The sequence below is a fragment of the Gymnoscopelus braueri genome, assembly GCF_963280865.1.
Source record: "Gymnoscopelus braueri genome assembly, chromosome: 2".
NCBI classification, from domain to species: domain Eukaryota; kingdom Metazoa; phylum Chordata; class Actinopteri; order Myctophiformes; family Myctophidae; genus Gymnoscopelus; species Gymnoscopelus braueri.
Genome location: NC_137604.1, coordinates 8,234,564 through 8,256,002, shown reverse-complemented (window position 1 = coordinate 8,256,002; position 21,439 = coordinate 8,234,564). Strand labels below are relative to the sequence as shown.

The 21,439-nt window shown below is 44.8% G+C and overlaps 1 protein-coding gene across 1 annotated transcript in view; it reads right to left on the bottom strand.

Moving 5' to 3' along the window:
* Nucleotides 1–21,439, bottom strand: part of ncapd3 (non-SMC condensin II complex, subunit D3) — a 47,483-nt gene that overhangs the window by 13,031 nt on the left and 13,013 nt on the right. The window contains exons 12-25 of the mRNA XM_080451466.1: nucleotides 19,629–19,667; nucleotides 19,094–19,246; nucleotides 18,581–18,654; nucleotides 17,418–17,552; nucleotides 10,822–11,042; nucleotides 8,702–8,896; nucleotides 7,927–8,024; nucleotides 6,344–6,453; nucleotides 4,812–4,919; nucleotides 3,677–3,791; nucleotides 3,377–3,454; nucleotides 2,585–2,823; nucleotides 1,721–1,800; nucleotides 358–495 (exon numbers count right to left, since the gene is read on the bottom strand). Coding sequence (XP_080307592.1) covers nucleotides 358–495; nucleotides 1,721–1,800; nucleotides 2,585–2,823; nucleotides 3,377–3,454; nucleotides 3,677–3,791; nucleotides 4,812–4,919; nucleotides 6,344–6,453; nucleotides 7,927–8,024; nucleotides 8,702–8,896; nucleotides 10,822–11,042; nucleotides 17,418–17,552; nucleotides 18,581–18,654; nucleotides 19,094–19,246; nucleotides 19,629–19,667 — 1,783 coding nt within the window. The remainder of the gene's footprint in view (nucleotides 1–357; nucleotides 496–1,720; nucleotides 1,801–2,584; nucleotides 2,824–3,376; nucleotides 3,455–3,676; nucleotides 3,792–4,811; nucleotides 4,920–6,343; nucleotides 6,454–7,926; nucleotides 8,025–8,701; nucleotides 8,897–10,821; nucleotides 11,043–17,417; nucleotides 17,553–18,580; nucleotides 18,655–19,093; nucleotides 19,247–19,628; nucleotides 19,668–21,439) is intronic.

Genomic DNA, 21,439 nt, shown 5'->3' with positions numbered 1-21,439 from the left:
GAGCTCCCTTCAGGGACAACAGAGTCTCCCACTTAGATTACTGCAAATTCCCTATACACTGGGATTAGCCAGTCATACCCGTCCTGCCTTCAACTGGTAAATAAAAAAAGATAAGAAGCCACGGTCCTGACTGATGCCAGGAAGAGGGACCATATTGCCCCATATGCTGACCTCTCTACACTGGCAGCCATTACAGTTAAGAATACATTTTAAGAGTCCCCAGTTTGTTTATAAAGCCTTAAATGGGCTGGCACCTTCTACGTTGCTGATCATTTAACCTCTCCTACTACCTCCTCCAGGTCCCTTAGGTCAGCTGACTTGGGGCGAACCACTGGTGTAGAAGGCGTCCCTACCTACCGTTCGGTTTGGTGGAACTTGTTGTAGTTCTTGTGTTTGCTGTAGGAGTTGAAGTGGAAGATGCATTCGATGAAGTGCTGGGAGAACATGACCGGACACTTCTTCAGGAGCAGATGGAGCAGACAGTACTCGCACAGACTGCGGAGACAAGACGTCAACCAGTTAGGTAGCTGTACTGGAAATAGCCCTGGGTCCTAGTATGCACATTAGGGGCGGAAATCGCTAGGTACCTGACGATTCAAATAGAGTCCGATTCAGAGGGCTACGAATCGATTAAATTGCGATTAGCGATGCATTGCGATTAATCTAATTCCATTATCCTTTATTGGTAATAAAAAGGAATGGAAGAGATGCGTCATGGAAGAGATGCATCACTGTCAACTGGAAGGTTATATTTGCCAACAACAATTGCAGAAAACCAAGAAAATAAACAAGTCCTTTTTTGTAAAACAATACTGATTTATAACAAAGGCTTCTCAATATTCTGATAACCAACCAAAATATGGCTGCTGCTCTGTGCATTAACGATATGATGAAAAAAAATCCTCACCCCCAAAGAATAAATAAATACATATACATATATTTTCTTAATAATCGATCCATGTCAGAATCACGATTAATCTATGAATCGATTTTATTTTGCACCCCCAATGCATATACAGTACATACCACTCTCTGTCGGGTGGAAAAACTGTTACTTTTCAGGATTCAAATTCAAAAGTATCAAATCTTCAAGCTCATGATATCGGGGGGAAATCGGGGGGAAACCTCATGTGTCCAAAACTGTTACTTTTCAGGATTCAAATTCAAAAGTATCAAAAGTAGCAGATCTACAAGCTCGAAACGCGTCGATTCACGCCGCGTTTCGAGCTCGTTGATCTGCTACTTTTGAGTGACGCTGTAGTATGATCAAGTAGGGACATTAATTAGACCCTCCAGAAAAAATTGATTATGCGATCGCAGAATTTACCGCATAATCAGCAAAATGCCGCGTAATTATGCGGGGGTAACGTTTTTTCAAAAAGGCTGCATCGCATAATATGCGCGTCGCATCGCATGCGCATCGCATAATATGCGCTTCGCATCACATATTTCCGCATTTGTCGCAACTTTTCGCATATTGCTGCATATTTCATAACTTTCCGCATATTTCGCAACTGCACGCAATTTCAACGCATAATTAAAAAAAAAAAGGTTTTCGCCCGCACAATCAAGATTTTTGCCTGTGTTTTTCTGGAGTCTAATTGATTTATGGGGGAAAAAGACTAAGACTAGGGAGAGAAGAGGTTTCTGCCCGACAGCAACGATATAATAGATCCATTTCAATAGGACAGTTTGAGTGTATATTATCAGTAACGGTCACCTTGAGATGGTGGGAACAGGATCCACCAACGCCACCATGAAACGAAAGAACAGCGAGCCTTTCCACTTGATGTACTCCTCCTGTAAACACACCCCATCATAACACACCCCATCATGACACATCACATCCCTAACAGTACAGCACTGTTTTGGGTCGGGACCCATGTTTGGGTCGCAGACAACATTTTTATGGGTCAAGAGTAAATATCCCTCGTTTACTACCAATTTATTAAAAATAAACAATTTTTTTTTTTAATTACATTTTCAGTAATTAACACATTGAGTGCCAACAATCCTAAAAAACGTAAATATAAGTTTTAGCCCTGCAATCACCCATGAACACTCTAAGAAGTAAAGGGACAGATGGATCACCGAGCCAAAAAATCTCGCTTCCATTCTATCTCCTTGCTAAAAACCTGTATCTCCTTAACTTTTTACAGTGGGCAAAACGAGTCAATTCTCGATGCGCGACCGCTCTGCAATGGTGACTCACATGAGACATGTTGTTTCAGGCTTTAGGCAGGACCATCGTGCAACCTACACGCATGCTGTTTTTTTTCATGGAGATTTCTGGCACCGAACGTAATCTGTTATTATAAAATTCTGGCACCCAATGTGTTAAAAAGACATTTCAAACATTTTTCAAGAGAATTTAATAACTTTTCCCCCTGAAGAAATGCAATAATAATAAAAACAATCTTGTAATAGCCGATCTACAAGCTCACATAGGTGGGAGCTTGTAGATCGGCTATTTTCACTAGTTGAGTCCCGGGGAGAATTTCTCTGCCTTACAGGTTCATGTGGTTCCATCTGTACATGTACACAGAGGGTTTCACAGTGTGTGTGTGAGTGTGAGTGTGTGTACCTGCAGCAGGCTGGTGAGCATGGTGAGACTCTGCTCTCGGATGATGGGCTCCGGGTCTCGGATGCAGGCGGAGATGTTGGGGACGTAGCGCTCCACCATGTTGGTGTAGCGCACGCACAGGTCACACAGGATGACCAGCACGTTGTTCCTCACGCACACCTCCTCGCCCTTCTCCAGCTCCATGCTGAACGCAGGGAGGTGCCTCCTGGTCAGCTCCTCGTTCTGGAGACAGAACTTACCTGAGGGGGGAGTTAGAGAGAGAGAGAGAGAGAGACATAGAGGGTGGAGGAGAGAGGGAGAGAGATCAGAATCAACATTTGTATTGATTTGGTGAGTTGTTGAGGCAAAATTAATTGTAAGATGACAAAATGACTATGTTTTGAACAAATGTATCATATTAACCCTTTAAGACCTGAGGCGATTCTTAATTTTTTTTTCTAAATCCTAACAGTTTTTTGAAAAAAAATAAAAAATAAAATCAAGATTTTTCAAAAATAGCAGATCTACAAGCTCGTAGCGCGGCACTCGGTGCCGCGCTATGAGCTTGTATATCTGCTATTTTTGAATAGCCAAATACATCTAAAGTGACACAGATGCGTTCCAGGTATCAATGGATTAAAGTCATACAACAAAATAGCTGATAAAACATAGACTGAGATAAACGAAAAAAAGAGGACAATAAATTCACTCTAATAAAATACAGGTAGAGAGACAGACAGAGGGAGAGGCAGAGAGAGACAATTGGAGAGAAAGGTAGAGAGGGGCACAGAGAGACGGGTGTATTGTACGTACCTAGAGTGATGACTCCATGGGCTCGGACCTTGGTTGGAAGACGCTTTGGATTGAAGTTCAGGAGAGAATCTTCAAAGCCTGACAAACACAACACAACACAGCACAACATCATCAACTAGGGCTGAACCATTAACACATTTGGACAGTGCAATTATTTTTCATTCAGATTTTCACATGTCCCCACAAAAGCATGACAGGATGAAAACAGTCAGCATGACTTATTATTCAGGATGTAGTTTGGACTACATCCACCTATAAATACAAAATAAAAAAATAATTTAAAAAAAGAGCCCTCTCTACCTGGCTGTGAGCTATTGCGGGCGCTGAGGATGGACTCGACCAGGAGAACAATCTTCTTGTTGGTCCTGGAGGGACAGTGAAGAGAAGCTACACCCAGCGTGTGGAGGTGCTTCACCTGTGGAACCAACCATCACACTCTTTATTTGTATACCGTGGACGTACTCATCAGCAGAGCAACTGGCTCCTACATTTTGTTGGTTAAACCGTTTGTTTGCTTTTTATTTGCTTCTTTTGACTCGACTTGTTTCTTTTATGTGGTTAGAAATCTTAACTCTAACCACTATCGTTGCAGAGATCTCTGGGTAGTCGTGTTTTCACGGATGCTCCATAGTAATTTGGAGTGTACAGTATTGTATGTCTGCGTGGATTAAAGGTATCATGACATTCATTTTCACTTTTTTTTATTTTCAATGTTTTATTTGGGGTTTTATGACCTCAATTACACCCAAAAAACCTGAACTTAGAACATTCATTGGATTTTCTGTGGTCTGGGGTTTTCTGAATAATTAGGCTGAAAAGTAATCTGAGCTTGGCCCTTCGACAGTGAGGTCACAGTCGATTAATCCCGCCCACTCTCCTCCTCGCCCCTCCCCTCCCCTATCCTTTCCTTTCCTTTGGGGGGGGCGGAGCAGAGGCGATGATTGACAGGCAAAATCCCTCACCAGCGACACCCGCAGGCAAAGATTTCTTTTTTCATTGCAGTTGAAAAGGCTTTAGAAATGTGAGAGAAAAACACCTGCCATGGATCACTGGAATGGGATTTTCACTTTAAACTTTTTGTACACTTTTGAAGGACCAGGACAAAGACTTTGAATGTGGTGTAAACGTGAATGTCATTAAACCTTTAAAGCTTAAATAAAATCCTTACGATACATTTTGTATGGCCAAGTCCTAAAGTTTGTCTTGTCAAACAGTGTTGAAGGAGCCCCCCCCCCCACACACTAGTGCCGTTTCCTCAACAATTAACATAATTATGTAAAATGATGATGTTTTAGTAATATTGTTCCTGTTATATTTAAATATTCTTACCACAAAAATGATTTTTTTAAATTAAAATCAATTAGCGATTTTTTTAAATAATCTATTGGTATGATTAACTGTTGCCCCTGTTGATGAGTTCCAGTGGGTCTCTTACCATCAGGTCCTCGTTGAGGTTGTCGGTTCCATTCTCACTCAGGATGATGCTGGATAAATAAGCTTCACTCAGTGACACCAGTTCTCCACAGTGCTGGTTCAGGAAGGCCTGGGGATGACAGCCAACATTTTAACCCTATATACCGTATTTTCCGCACTATAAGGCGCATCTGAGTATAAGGCGCACCTTCAATAAATGTATTATTTTCATATATAGGGCGCACCGCATTATTATTATTAAGGCGCACTGACGGTGCGGCTTATAGTGCGGAAACCAAGGGAACCAATATTGATACATATATAAGGCGCATCGGATTATAAGGCGCATCCGCACTATAAGGTGCACTGACAGTGCGCCTTATAGTGCGGAAAATACGGTAAATAGTCTGTCGGGTGGAAACCTCATATGTCCCAAACTGTTACTTTTCAGGATTCAGATTAAAAGGAATATATCACCCCAAAAAAATATGTTATTTTCTATCAATTACACACCCGACGAAGCCTTGGAATTCATGGAGATTTTTTGACACATTCCTGAGCCAATCATTTCATGACCGGGTGTATTTCCGCTAGGAGACTCAAAGAGTCTCCTTTGAGTCTCCTACCGGATACATTAGCATCTTTTCCACCAGTAATCAAATTATTTGGCTTAGGAATGAGACAAATACTAAAAAGATCTCCATGAATTCAATGCTTCATGGGGGGTGTGTAAGATAATAAGTCATTTTTGGGTGAACTACTCATCTAAAAATAGCAAAAGTAGCAGATCTACAAGCTCAAAACAAGCATGTGGATCTGCTAATTTTGATGCTTTTGTGTGACACTGTAGTGTGATCAAGTAGGGCATTTTTAGGGGGGAAAAAACACAAAAAGTTAAAATATGGAGATAAGGTTTCTGCCATTACACACATAATACCAGAATAGGGATGGTTGGGTTCATGATGTTAAACCAGGAGAAATTCAACAAGGCAACGTGTATTTGTAACAGCAACAGCAAAGTGTTTCACATTAAAGAGACAACCTCCCCCTGTCAACGTACAACAGGGGACCTCTAAGGCCAGTGGTTCCCAAACTGGGGGTCCACCAATTATTTTGGGGGGGTCCCCAGATGATGTGCTTAATGTGCAACATTGTTTTCTCACACAACAGTGAAAAAAACCAACATACAGTATAAGTGTATACGGGGTATCTGCACATTTATAAACTGACAATTTAATTACTTTTAAGCCTTTTTTTTTATACTCATTGGCAAATAGTACGTAAGAAAGAGGCAAACATTGTGAAAATAGCCAAACAATAAAAAATAATTCTATTAGTTTCATTAACTGTTGCCCCTATTCGTCTATTTTCACAATATTTATCTGTGGAACCGAGTCAAACTAAATGTAATGCCAACAATTCCAAGTGCTTGTCCCAGTTCAAATATGATTGTTGGGGGGGGGGGGGGGGGGGGGGGTCGCGGCCTGAAAAGTTTGGGAACCCTTGGCTCTAGGCCAGCGTTTCTCAACCCATTAGGTCAGGACCTGTACCAACCTGCGTGTCTTTGACGACCTCACAACGACCCAGGTGGAACAGAGTCTCCAGGCTGGCTGAGATCACCTCTAAAGGCTTGTCAAAAGCCTTCAACCAGGACATGATGTCCTCTGGACAGACAGAGACACAACGATTAGACAAAATGATAAGACGGAGCATTAACAGCCAGGAACTGTGAGTGAACATCCATAGTTTGAACATTGTTGAAATGCAACAAAATGGGCTATGTCTATGAGCAGGGGTGTTACGGTTGTTTTTCTTTTACTGGCGGAACACCATTACAATGACGCTTTGCGCATATAGCACTAGCATAACTAAAAGGTTTGCTTTGAACTACCCTTCTCTTCTTTGACGGTGGCTGAGGCATTCTTGTTGCGTGCAGACATACTGGCAGCAGCAGTACTGTAGCCAAAACGCTGTGTTGCTTATATAAAGTGTACAGTATGTGAGGATGCATTGGCACAACCTGTCATTTGGCTCATGAATTTGCGGGGAACGCGTTCTAGCGTGCACATCCGTGCATGCGATCTTGCCAAAAACAACCTGCCGGAATGCCGTGGTGTCATGTGAAGCGACCAGTGCCCCCCCCCGGTTATGAGCGAGGTTCAGTGAGAACTCCGCTGGTTTCTACCGCTACAGTAGTTTAAAACCATGTTATCAATATTCACTACTTCATTACAGCAGTACGTTTCTATGGTGTAAGGGTTTATCCTTTAGGATTTTAATGATTCCCGTTCCTTAACAATGCCCTCTTAACACATTGACCGCCGGGCCCGTAGTTCTACGGGCCGTTAAATCCAACGCTTAACCGCCGATCCCGTAGCCTACGGGCTGTGGTGCTTTTTCCTTTTTTTCGAAAAATCTTTTTTTTTTCAATTTTCCGGTACGGCACATTTCATTGTAACACCACCGGAAACGGAATTATTTGGGATCCGGTTTTGACGATCACGCCGGCTCCCATTCTAAAGTCTACACTGAAACGCCATTTTCTTCGATTGTAGTTTTTCTCCTCGCTGATCACTGTTTAACATAAACCGTTCTAACTCAACAATGGATGGCCCGTTTGACACGTGGTTTGGACTGGTAGACACAGGGAGATGTCCGCGATGTTTACAAACAGTGCACAGCTCAATCTTAAGGATTTTAACGATGTCTATGGCGACGTGAAAAAAACAAAAAACAACAATAAAACGTTGGCACTGGTGAGTACATTATGAGATTAACCTCTGGCGGTAAATGTGTTAACGGTTTCCTTTAACAATTCCTATGCATTTATAAAAAAAATCATAATGGACAAAATTATATAGATTTTTCTGAACCACAGATTCAATCATACATGCAGTATTGCACACATCAAAAACTGAACATTTCTCAACTTTGACGCCCTTGCTTTTTACCGACTCCCCCACCCCCATCGCAGTGGGGAAAGCAGCAGTGACAAGTCCACTGTGAGAATTCAGCGTCAGTCATATAATTGCAGCCCCATGCGCTCACACTCTGAGCAAAGCCACTGCTGTGGGTCAATGCACAGAAGTCATTTGACCGTGGGCATCCGTCAGAGGTCATTGAAGCGGGACACTCACCTACCACCCTATACTTGGTGTCTTCATTGAGGCTGCCAGCGATGTCTCCCAAGACAGACAGGATGTGACCGCAAGTCGTCACGTTGAAATCCTTTGAACTGGCAAAACAAACAACATTGTGACATTGTTATGTGCACCTGTTTAGATAACCAGGATTTTCAATGAGCAAATAAGTAGATCATTTGATTAACTAATGATACTGTATAGTAGAATATGAGGAATAGACGTTGTGAGGACAATTTTCCTGGTCCTCACAGGACAAAATACCGTATTTTCCGCACTATAAGGCGCATCTGAGTATAAGGCGCACCTTCAATAAATGTATTATTTTCATATATAGGGCGCACCGCATTATAAGGCGCATCCGCACTATAAGGCGCACTGACGGTGCGGCTTATAGTGCGGAAACCAAGGGAACCAATATTGATACATATATAAGGCGCATCGGATTATAAGGCGCATCCGCACTATAAGGCGCACTGACGGTGCGCCTTATAGTGCGGAAAATACGGTAGTGTTTTATGCTAGAACAAATATGTGGGTTTAGGGATTAGAGATGGAGTTATGCCTGATTTATACTTAGTTGCGCGCTGGTGTCGTGCACAGAAAAAAAAAAGCTGACAGCTTGTAGATCTGCAATTTTTCGGCTTAACCCTAACCCCAGGCTTACGGTTAAAAAAATAACATAATTTTTTTTTGTCGATGTCCTTCCAAGTATAGTAATACAAACCTCTGTATTCATGTGTGTGTGGGGGGGGGGGGGGGGGGGGCTGACCTGATCAGGCGGTCCCAGCAGTCGAGGATCTGTCCGTAGGAAACGTGGCCGTGGGAGGACGCGGCCACCTGGGCCAGCAGCAGCCAGGCTCCCGCAGAGTGCTCCGCCTCGGTGTGAGACAGCAGCTTCTTCATGAAGGCAGGAGGGAACTTGTTCTGCTTGGACCACACGCTGAACGCCCGGCTGAAATAACGTCTGAACACACACACACACACACAGTGGTGGAAAGTAACTAAGTACATTTACTCAAGTACTGTACTTAAGTACAATTTTGAGGTATTTGTACTTTACTTGAGTATTTCCAATTTCCAATACTTTTACTTCTACTCCACTACATCTCAGAGGCAAATATTGTACTTTTACTCCACAACAATTACTTGAAAACTTTAGTTACTAGTTACTTTTCAGATATAAATTATGATATTACGAAACATACATTAACCACTTTAGCCCTATTTTATACATAGGCTATTTGAAAATAGCAGATCTACAAGCTCACAACGCGTCGCTTTGCGACGCGTTGTGAGCTTGTAGATCGGCTATTTTCAAACATTTTTGTACTTTTACTTTTGGTACTTTAAGTACATTTTGATTCCAATACTTCTGTACTTTTACTCAAGTAAATTTAGAATTCTGGACTTTTACTTGTAACAGAGTACTTCTACAGTGCAGTATTGATACTTTTACTTAAGTAAAACATTTGAGTACTTTTTCCACCACTGCACACACACGTTGGTAATAGAGCCCGACTGAAGCCAGATTTGTGGGATCCGACCCAAAGAGAGTCCTAGACCAGTGGCTCTCAAAGTGAGGACCCCCAGGCGTCCTTGAGAGGGTTCCAGGGGGTCCCCCAGCCAAATGATTGATAGGAACCAAAATGGACCCTTATGTGTCCGTCTGTCTGTCTAACTCCAAGGACGTACAAATGGAACCAAATGGACCCCTTATGCGTTTGTAACTCTGTGGACCCCGACGGGTCCATTTGGTTCTATTTTGTACACACTCAGAGTTAATATAACACTAGTGTAGATTGGAGGTGCCATAGATCAAAATGGGGGTCGTTGGCCCAATGCATCATCAAGATGGGGGTCCGTAAGTTAAAATGGAGAATCACTGCTATACACGAATCCACGGAGAGCTGGCCCGGAGGTGGCCATTGCTGCGGTGTCAGTCAGCTGGAGTCACTTTTTACTAACCACACACACACACACACACACACACTACAGAAAATGGGGACGAACCACCTACGTCAGGTGCCAGTAGGCTAGTTTATGGCTGCTCCGCTAACGTCAACAGACGGACAGAACCGCAGCAGACTGACACCTTCAGCGTTGGCGGCGCCACCTACAGGGCAGCGCTCCGTGGATTCGTGTATAGCGGTAATCTTCCCTTTATGTTCTTCTCTTATCTTGAAATCAATTTAGATTTGAGTTACGTTTCCATTTTGAGAGCAAACAAACGAAAAGAAAATACAGATAACGTTTTGACAGTTATAAAAATATGTTAAGCGTCAAAGAACATTCAACTTGATTTAAAGAACATTCAACTTGATTTAAATACTATATAATGAAAAGGCAAACGAGTAAATAAAATACACATGAACTTTAACTTGTATTTAACAACTTAAGCCCTACTCAAAAATTATAAAATAAAAATAGCCAATGTACAAGCTCACAACCCACCACAATGCGACACGTTGTGAGCTTGTAGGTCAGCAATTTTTTTACTGACATGCCCAAAATCGATTGTTTTATGACAATAGATTATTTTTTATAAACAATTAAGTAATTCAATGGAATGAACCGATGAACTGGTGCACCCCTAATGTTATTGTGTTATTTGATATTTGATATGTTCCGACTCCCCATTTATTGATACCTGGAACGCATCTGTGTCACTTTAGATTTCTTTAGACTATTCAAAAATAGCAGATATACAAGCTCATAGCGCGGCACCGAGTGCCGCGCTATGAGCTTGTATATCTGCTATTTTTGAAAAATCGAGAAAAAAAAAAATTGGTTTTTTTTTTAGGATTTAGAAGACATTTCTAGAATCTTCTCAGGTCTTAGTGGGTTAGAATGAAGATCCTGTCACAGGACCACGCAGGGTGCAGATCTAACCTGAGGTCCCGACACTCGGTGCAGAGCAGGCCCAGCAGGTCCCAGGTGAGCGTCTGGGCGGAGTCCAGGTGGGCGCCGGGCTGGTACTGCTTCACCTGGCTGAGGATCAGCTCGTCCAGGTGCTCCAGAGCCCTCTCCTGGACGGAGCTCTCGGCGTCCATGACGGCCGGGATGATCCCCCTCAGAGCTGCCGTCTGGACCAGCTTACTGTGCGGCTGGCCCTGAGGGAACACCACGACAAGAACACTACGGTCACTCACTGAGGGAACACCACGACAAGAACACTACGGTCACTCACTGAGGGAACACCACGACAAGAACACTACGGTCACTCACTGAGGGAACACCACGACAAGAACACTACGGTCACTCACTGAGGGAACGCCACGACAAGAACACTACGGTCACTCACTGAGGGAACGCCACGACAAGAACACTACGGTCACTCACTGAGGGAACACCACGACAAGAACACTACGGTCACTCACTGAGGGAACACCACGACAAGAACACTACGGTCACTCACTGAGGGAACACCACGACAAGAACACTACGGTCACTCACTGGAGGGAACACCACGACAACACTACGGTCACTCACTGAGGGAACACCACCACAAGAACACTACGGTCACTCACTGAGGGAACACCACGACAAGAACAATACGGTCACTCACTGGAGGGAACGCCACGACAAGAACACTACGGTCACTCACTGGAGGGAACACCACAACAAGAACACTACGGTCACTCACTGAGGGAACGCCACGACAAGAACACTACGGTCACTCACTGAGGGAACACCACGACAAGAACACTACGGTCACTCACTGGAGGGAACGCCACGACAAGAACACTACGGTCACTCACTGGAGGGAACGCCACGACAAGAACACTACGGTCACTCACTGAGGGAACACCACGACAAGAACACTACGGTCACTCACTGGAGGGAACGCCACGACAAGAACACTACGGTCACTCACTGAGGGAACACCACGACAAGAACACTACGGTCACTCACTGAGGGAACACCACGACAAGAACACTACGGTCACTCACTGGAGGGAACACCACGACAAGAACACTACGGTCACTCACTGAGGGAACACCACGACAAGAACACTACGGTCACTCACTGAGGGAACACCACGACAAGAACACTACGGTCACTCACTGAGGGAACGCCACGACAAGAACACTACGGTCACTCACTGAGGGAACGCCACGACAAGAACACTACGGTCACTCACTGAGGGAACGCCACGACAAGAACACTACGGTCACTCACTGGAGGGAACACCACGACAAGAACACTACGGTCACTCACTGGAGGGAACACCACGACAACAACACTACGGTCACTCACTGAGGGAACACCACGACAAGAACACTACGGTCACTCACTGGAGGGAACACCACGACAAGAACACTACGGTCACTCACTGGAGGGAACACCACGACAAGAACACTACGGTCACTCACTGAGGGAACGCCACGACAAGAACACTACGGTCACTCACTGGAGGGAACGCCACGACAAGAACACTACGGTCACTCACTGAGGGAACGCCACGACAAGAACACTACGGTCACTCACTGAGGGAACACCAGGACAAGAACACTACGGTCACTCACTGGAGGGAACACCACGACAAGAACACTACGGTCACTCACTGGAGGGAACACCACGACAAGAACACTACGGTCACTCACTGGAGGGAACGCCACGACAAGAACACTACGGTCACTCACTGAGGGAACACCACGACAAGAACACTACGGTCACTCACTGGAGGGAACGCCACGACAAGAACACTACGGTCACTCACTGAACTGAGGGAACACCACGACAAGAACACTACGGTCACTCACTGGAGGGAACGCCACCACAAGAACACTACGGTCACTCACTGGAGGGAACACCACGACAAGAACACTACGGTCACTCACTGGAGGGAACGCCACCACAAGAACACTACGGTCACTCACTGGAGGGAACACCACGACAAGAACACTACGGTCACTCACGAGGGAACGCCACGACAATAACGCTACGGTCACTCACTGAGGGAACGCCACGACAAGAACACTACGGTCACTCACTGAGGGAACGCCACGACAAGAACACTACGGTCACTCACTGAGGGAACATCACGACAAGAACACTACGGTCACTCACTGAGGGAACGCCACGACAAGAACACTACGGTCACTCACTGAGGGAACACCACGACAAGAACACTACGGTCACTCACTGGAGGGAACACCACGACAAGAACACTACGGTCACTCACTGGAGGGAACGCCACGACAAGAACACTACGGTCACTCACTGAGGGAACACCACGACAAGAACACTACGGTCACTCACTGGAGGGAACGCCACGACAAGAACACTACGGTCACTCACTGAACTGAGGGAACACCACGACAAGAACACTACGGTCACTCACTGGAGGGAACGCCACCACAAGAACACTACGGTCACTCACTGGAGGGAACACCACGACAAGAACACTACGGTCACTCACGAGGGAACGCCACGACAATAACGCTACGGTCACTCACTGAGGGAACGCCACGACAAGAACACTACGGTCACTCACTGAGGGAACGCCACGACAAGAACACTACGGTCACTCACTGAGGGAACACCACGACAAGAACACTACGGTCACTCACTGAGGGAACGCCACGACAAGAACACTACGGTCACTCACTGAGGGAACACCACGACAAGAACACTACGGTCACTCACTGAGGGAACACCACGACAAGAACACTACGGTCACTCACTGAGGGAACACCACGACAAGAACACTACGGTCACTCACTGAGGGAACACCACGACAAGAACACTACGGTCACTCACTGGAGGGAACACCACGACAAGAACACTACGGTCACTCACTGAGGGAACGCCACGACAAGAACACTACGGTCACTCACTGAGGGAACGCCACGACAAGAACACTACGGTCACTCACTGAGGGAACGCCACGACAAGAACACTACGGTCACTCACTGAGGGAACACCACGACAAGAACACTACGGTCACTCACTGGAGGGAACACCACGACAAGAACACTACGGTCACTCACTGAGGGAACGCCACGACAAGAACACTACGGTCACTCACTGAGGGAACACCACGACAAGAACACTACGGTCACTCACTGAGGGAACGCCACGACAAGAACACTACGGTCACTCACTGAGGGAACGCCACGACAAGAACACTACGGTCACTCACTGAGGGAACGCCACGACAAGAACACTACGGTCACTCATTGAGGAAACGCCACGACAAGAACACTACGGTCACTCACTGAGGGAACGCCACGACAAGAACACTACGGTCACTCACTGAGGGAACACCACGACAAGAACACTACGGTCACTCACTGAGGGAACACCACGACAAGAACACTACGGTCACTCACTGAGGGAACGCCACGACAAGAACACTACGGTCACTCACTGGAGGGAACGCCACGACAAGAACACTACGGTCACTCACTGGCGGGAACACCACGACAAGAACACTACGGTCACTCACTGAGGGAACAGCACGACAACAACACTACGGTCACTCACTGAGGGAACACCACGACAAGAACACTACGGTCACTCACTGAGGGAACGCCACGAGAAGAACACTACGGTCACTCACTGGAGGGAACGCCACGACAAGAACACTACGGTCACTCACTGGAGGGAACACCACGACAAGAACACTACGGTCACTCACTGGAGGGAACACCACGACAAGAACACTACGGTCACTCACTGGAGGGAACGCCACAACAAGAACACTACGGTCACTCACTGAGGGAACGCCACGACAAGAACACTACGGTCACTCACTGGAGGGAACACCACGACAAGAACACTACGGTCACTCACTGGAGGGAACACCACGACAAGAACACTACGGTCACTCACTGGAGGGAACGCCACGACAAGAACACTACGGTCACTCACTGAGGGAACACCACGACAAGAACACTACGGTCACTCACTGAGGGAACACTACGACAAGAACACTACGGTCACTCACTGAGGGAACGCCACGACAAGAACACTACGGTCACTCACTGAGGGAACGCCACGACAAGAACACTACGGTCACTCACTGGAGGGAACACCACGACAAGAACACTACGGTCACTCACTGAGGGAACACCACGACAAGAACACTACGGTCACTCACTGGAGGGAACACCACGACAAGAACACTACGGTCACTCACTGAGGGAACATCACGACAAGAACATTACGGTCACTCACTGAGGGAACGCCACGACAAGAACACTACGGTCACTCACTGGAGGGAACGCCACGACAAGAACACTACGGTCACTCACTGAGGGAACGCCACGACAATAACACTACGGTCACTCACTGGAGGGAACGCCACGACAAGAACACTACGGTCACTCACTGGAGGGAACGCCACGACAAGAACACTACGGTCACTCACTGGAGGGAACACCACGACAAGAACACTACGGTCACTCACTGGAGGGAACACCACGACAAGAACACTACGGTCACTCACTGGAGGGAACGCCACGACAAGAACACTACGGTCACTCACTGGAGGGAACACCACGACAAGAACACTACGGTCACTCACTGAGGGAACGCCACGACAAGAACACTACGGTCACTCACTGAGGGGACACCACGACAAGAACACTACGGTCACTCACTGAGGGAACACCACGACAAGAACACTACGGTCACTCACTAGAGGGAACGCCACGACAAGAACACTACGGTCACTCACTGAGGGAACACCACGACAAGAACACTACGGTCACTCACTGAGGGAACGCCACGACAAGAACACTACGGTCACTCACTGAGGGAACACCACGACAAGAACACTACGGTCACTCACTGGAGGGAACGCCACGACAAGAACACTACGGTCACTCACTGGGGGAACACCACGACAAGAACACTACGGTCACTCACTGAGGGAACACCACGACAAGAACACTACGGTCACTCACTGAGGGAACGCCACGACAAGAACACTAAGGTCACTCACTGAGGGAACACCACGACAAGAACACTACGGTCACTCACTGAGGGAACGCCACGACAAGAACACTACGGTCACTCACTGAGGGAACGCCACGACAAGAACACTACGGTCACTCACTGAGGGATGGGACTGCCCAATATATCCAGATGACATGGTCTCTGTCGGGCGGAAACCTACTTCATACATGCGGCCCCCACCTTCACTTAATGCGGCCCTTAGGTCAATATCTGAATGCTGACATATTATTGATTTCAGCTGTTACAATTCCAAACATGCAAACATGACCCGCTTTAATTACTTCAGTCTATATTAGTACGGTAGCTTAATAACGAGTTTAAAAATTCTATTGTCTTTTTTATGTCCAATGTATTCAAGTTCATAAAGTTAACATAAGTATAACTAAATGCATTTGAAATTAAATAAAAATGTTACTTTTCAGGAGAAAAAAAATGCAAAAACAAAAATCTGGATTCCAGTTAAAAAATAGCAGATCTACAAGCTCAAAACGCGTCGCACTGCGACGCGTTTTGAGCTTGTAGATCTGCTATTTTTGCTACTTTTGTACGGCATCAATAAAATTTACAAAAAAGATAAGAGTTGACTGCCCGACAGTATATGCAATGTGGCCCTCAGTGGCCCTCTCCATCATCAAAGTTGCCCACCCCTGTACTACAGCGTCTGGTAATCCGTTTACTGGTACTAGATCCTGTGAGAGTGTGTTGCTACTGGGACAGAGAAAGGTCGATAATAAAGTTGATTTGTCCGTCTGAAAAAAAGCCATTTTAGAATGAAAATCTTGAGAATATTGTGTGGCTTGTGGGCGGCATCTATGAGAAAAAATAATGTCTTTCCACACAAAACAAAACGTTGTAAATGCTGGTGCAGTATCGTTTGGATTACTGTAATGCCCTGTACTGGTCTCAGTCATAGCTTGATACATCGTCTTCAACTAGTTCAAAATGCGGCAGCTCGGCTCATCACCAGGAGATTTGAGCACAGAACACCCGCTTAAGCTGCACTTCACTGGCTACCAGTCTCTCCTTTAGTGAGTGATTTTGCTGCTAACTTTTAACTTCATGGTCTAAGTACCTAGCTATATATGTGACATAAAAATACAACCCTATATTAATACTAGGGGTGGGACGATATGGGTATCTCACGATACGATATCTGTGGCGATATTAGGCCCTTGATAACAATAATATCACGATATTCGATATATTGCGATATCACGATATATTGCATGGAATTTCCCCAACGATATATCACGATAGTCCTTGTATTCAATTCATAAACACATAAAATAGCACCAAACAGTTCAAAATCATCATTACACAAATACAGATTCGGAAAAACAACGCATCAAAACGAAAATATAGATATTTCTCGGCAGTATATCGATTATTTATCGCGGGAGAAAGTACCGCGATATCGATATATCGTCCCACCCCTAATTTATACATCTGCAATTTTTTTTACATTTAAGACGATCTTTACAGTGATTCATTTGATGTGTATTTGCGGTAGACACACTCACAGCGATCAGCTCGGCCAGACACTGCAGGGCTTTTTTCTTGACCGACACGGCAGGGTCTCTGCAGCGGTCAGACACCTCACGCAGGTGCTCCGACGTCAGCGGGATCACACCGTGTTTCAGCAGACCTACGAAAGCCTGGAACGACACGCAACAAGCCGTTTAATACAACATACTGTACACTAGGAATGGTCCTTTTTTCATAGTCGTAAAGGTGGTGTAAGTCAGTGGTTCTCTAACTTTTTCATGTCAAGGACCCCCATCTGAAAACATTTTGTGCCAGGGACCCCCAAAGACCAATATTTAACCCATTAAGACCTGAGGCGATTCTTAAAAATGTTTTCTAAATCCTAACAGTTTTTTGATAAAAATCTGGAAAATATTTTTTCACGATTTTTCAAAAATAGCAGATCTACAAGCTCGTAGCGCGGCACTCGGTGCCGCGCTATGAGCTTGTAGATCTGCTATTTTTGAATAGCCAAAGGCATCTAAAGTGACACAGAAGCGTTCCAGGTATCAATGGGTTAAAAAAATAGCAGATGTACAAGCTTGCAGCAGAGCACGAACTGACGCGCTGTGAGCTTGTACATCTGCCATTTTTGAATAGCCAACAAATGGATAATGTGGTTAAAATTTGGTGATGCCATGTTAACTACGGTACTTTTGCTGGTCTACATGTGCAATAGCAGTACTATAAAAGAGGCGAGGATTCACACATCTTAGCTATCGGCTACCCTGCAGCACTGTAAACGGAACAAATACAATAGGTTAATGAGCAACGGTTCATCACTAACATTCCCATAAAAATGCAGACAAAATATTGTTTCTTCATCTTCTCTTTACATTTGTAAACTGTCCTGTTGCTGCTTGTGAAAGACGTTGAGCTAGATTCTGTGTAGCAGAAAACAAACGACATAACGAAAACTAGCAGAAAAACATTAACTGAAATAAATAAAAATGAAGCAAAAAAAATAAATAAATGAAACTGTATTGTGAACTATACTAAAATCTTTGAGAAGTCTAGTCTTTGCCAGTACCTCCATAAAAATATAAAATAGTCAAATTGTAGATCAGTGAAATTGAAAATAATACACAAAAAAAATAAAACTATAATCATTCTGTGTAGGAAGGAAATGTACTGTACAATAATTTATTTATGAGAATACCTGCAGTGCCGACTTCCTCACGTTGGTCTTGGGGTCAGCAATACGTCTCATGAGCAGAGCCACGTTCTCTTTAGCTGCCCAAAAACACAACAAATTATGAAACTGATCCCAATGATATCACTCACCCACCACTAACCGTTGTCATTATTGTTGTGGTGTGGACTCAGTTTGTTTATTTAGATGGGACACCGCATTATTAACCAATTTAGACCGGGAAATACATTTTTAAATTTCTTTGGCTATTCAAAAATAGCAGATATACAAGTTCATAGCGTGGCACCGAGTACCGCGCTATGAACTTTTTTTCAAAAATAGCAGATCTACAAGCACTGAGTGCCGCACTATGCCGAGCTTGTAGATCTGCTATTTTTGAATAGCCCAAAGAAAAGTCTTAAAATGACACAGATACTTACCCGGGTCTAAATGGGTTAATGGACAACACATATCATTTAATGTAAATACACCGTATTAAGCAAAGATGCTAATTTACATCCGCAGTTAAGGTTGTCTTACCCTCAGAGTTGGTAGTAGAGTCAGCACCGGTCAGTTCAATGGTTCTAAACGGCAGAGTCCTGTAGGTTTTCTGAGTCTGATGGAGGCTTTCGGTTGGAGCTGGATTGGAGGTGGACCCTGGGATAGAGGTGCGAGTGGACCCTGAGGCGGACCCTGGGACAGACATGCAATTAGACTAGATATAGATACATACATACTATTGTTGAATTATTTGTGTGACACAGTTTTCATCTCAAAACGTGTGCGATACGTTTAGAGCTTGTAGATCGGCCATTTCCACCATTGATGATTTTCTTATAAAAGATAACTTATTTAAGTTATTGGTCACATCTGCGCTGTGCAACTTTTGTTTACGAAGTCTAGTAAAAGCCAAACAGAAATGTAATTTTTATTCATAATGTTTCCCCGATATGAAGTCATTAATCGCAATTATTTGAGCGACAATTAATCGTCAAGTAAAACTTCATAATCGTGACAGCGCTATACATTACACACACAAGCTCAACTGTAATGTAGAGTGAATAAGATGACTTACCTTCAGAACTACCTTCCTCCAACTCCGTCTGGCTCCCACCTAGACACACACACACACACACACACACATTTAATCTCAAATATTGAACAGATCATGAGTCTATCAAACCATTGTGAGCTGTTTGTAACTGCATGTAAAAGACATGTTAACATTTCTGAGTAGATTTCCAGTGAGTTTGTGCTTGTGTGTATGTAAGAGTGAGTGCATACGTATGCGTGTGTGTGGCTGCGGGCGTACACTTGTGTGAGTGTGCGTTATTGTACATAGAAATGTACAGTAAGTACAATGTATTGTAAATCTCGCCTCTGTTGGGTGGAAACCTCATATGTCCAAAATTGTTACTTTTCAGGATTCAAATTCGCGTTTCGAGCTTGTGGATCTGCTACTTTTGAGCGACGCTGTAGTGTGATCAAGTGGGACAATAATTTACCAAAAGAAAAACACAAAAAGTTAATTCTAACTTTTTGTGTTTTTCTTTTGGTAAATTATTATTATTATTATTATTATTACGGAGATAAGAGGTTTCTGCCCGACAGTAACGATATACTGTACACTAAGTGAGTGTGTCTTTCCGTGCATATGAGAGAGAGTGTGTGTCTTTCCGTGCATATGAGAGAGAGTGTGTGTGTGTGTGTCTTTCCGTGCATATGAGAGAGAGTGTGTGTCTTTCCATGCATATGAGAGAGAGTGTGTGTCTTTCCGTACATATGAGAGAGTGTGTGTGTCTTTCCGTGCATATGAGAGAGTGTGTGTGTGTCTTTCCGTGCATATGAGAGAGAGTGTGTGTGTCTTTCCGTGCATATGAGAGAGTGTGTGTGTCTTTCCGTGCATATGAGAGAGAGTGTGTGTCTTTCCGTGCATATGAGAGAGTGTGTGTGTGTGTCTTTCCGTGCATATGAGAGAGAGTGTGTGTGTCTTTCCGTGCATATGAGAGAGAGAGTGTGTGTGTCTTTCCGTGCATATGAGAGAGAGTGTGTGTCTTTCCGTGCATATGAGAGAGTGTGTGTGTGTGTGTGTCTTTCCGTGCATATGAGAGAGTGTGTGTGTGTGTGTCTTTCCGTGCATATGAGAGAGAGAGTGTGTGTGTCTTTCCGTGCATATGAGAGAGTGTGTGTGTGTGTGTCTTTCCGTGCATATGAGAGAGAGAGTGTGTGTGTCTTTCCGTGCATATGAGAGAGTGTGTGTCTTTCCGTGCATATGAGAGAGAGTGTGTGTCTTTCCGTGCATATGAGAGAGAGTGTGTGTGTGTCTTTCCGTGCATATGAGAGAGTGTGTGTCTTTCCGTGCATATGAGAGAGTGTGTGTGTGTCTTTCCGTGCATATGAGAGAGTGTGTGTGTGTGTCTTTCCGTGCATATGAGAGAGTGTGTGTGTGTCTTTCCGTGCATATGAGAGAGTGTGTGTCTTTCCGTGCATATGAGAGAGAGTGTGTGTCTTTCCGTGCATATGAGAGAGTGTGTGTGTGTCTTTCCGTGCATATGAGAGAGTGTGTGTGTGTCTTTCCGTGCATATGAGAGAGAGTGTGTCTTTCCGTGCATATGAGAGAGTGTGTGTCTTTCCGTGCATATGAGAGAGAGAGTGTGTGTGTGTCTTTCCGTGCATATGAGAGAGTGTGTGTGTGTGTCTTTCCGTGCATATGAGAGAGAGTGTGTGTGTCTTTCCGTGCATATGAGAGAGAGTGTGTGTGTCTTTCCGTGCATATGAGAGAGAGAGAGTGTGAGTGAGTGAGTGTCTTCCCATGCATATGAGAGAGAGAGAGAGAGTGTGTGTGTCTTTCCTGCCGTGTGTGTGTGTGTGTGTGTGTGTGTGTGT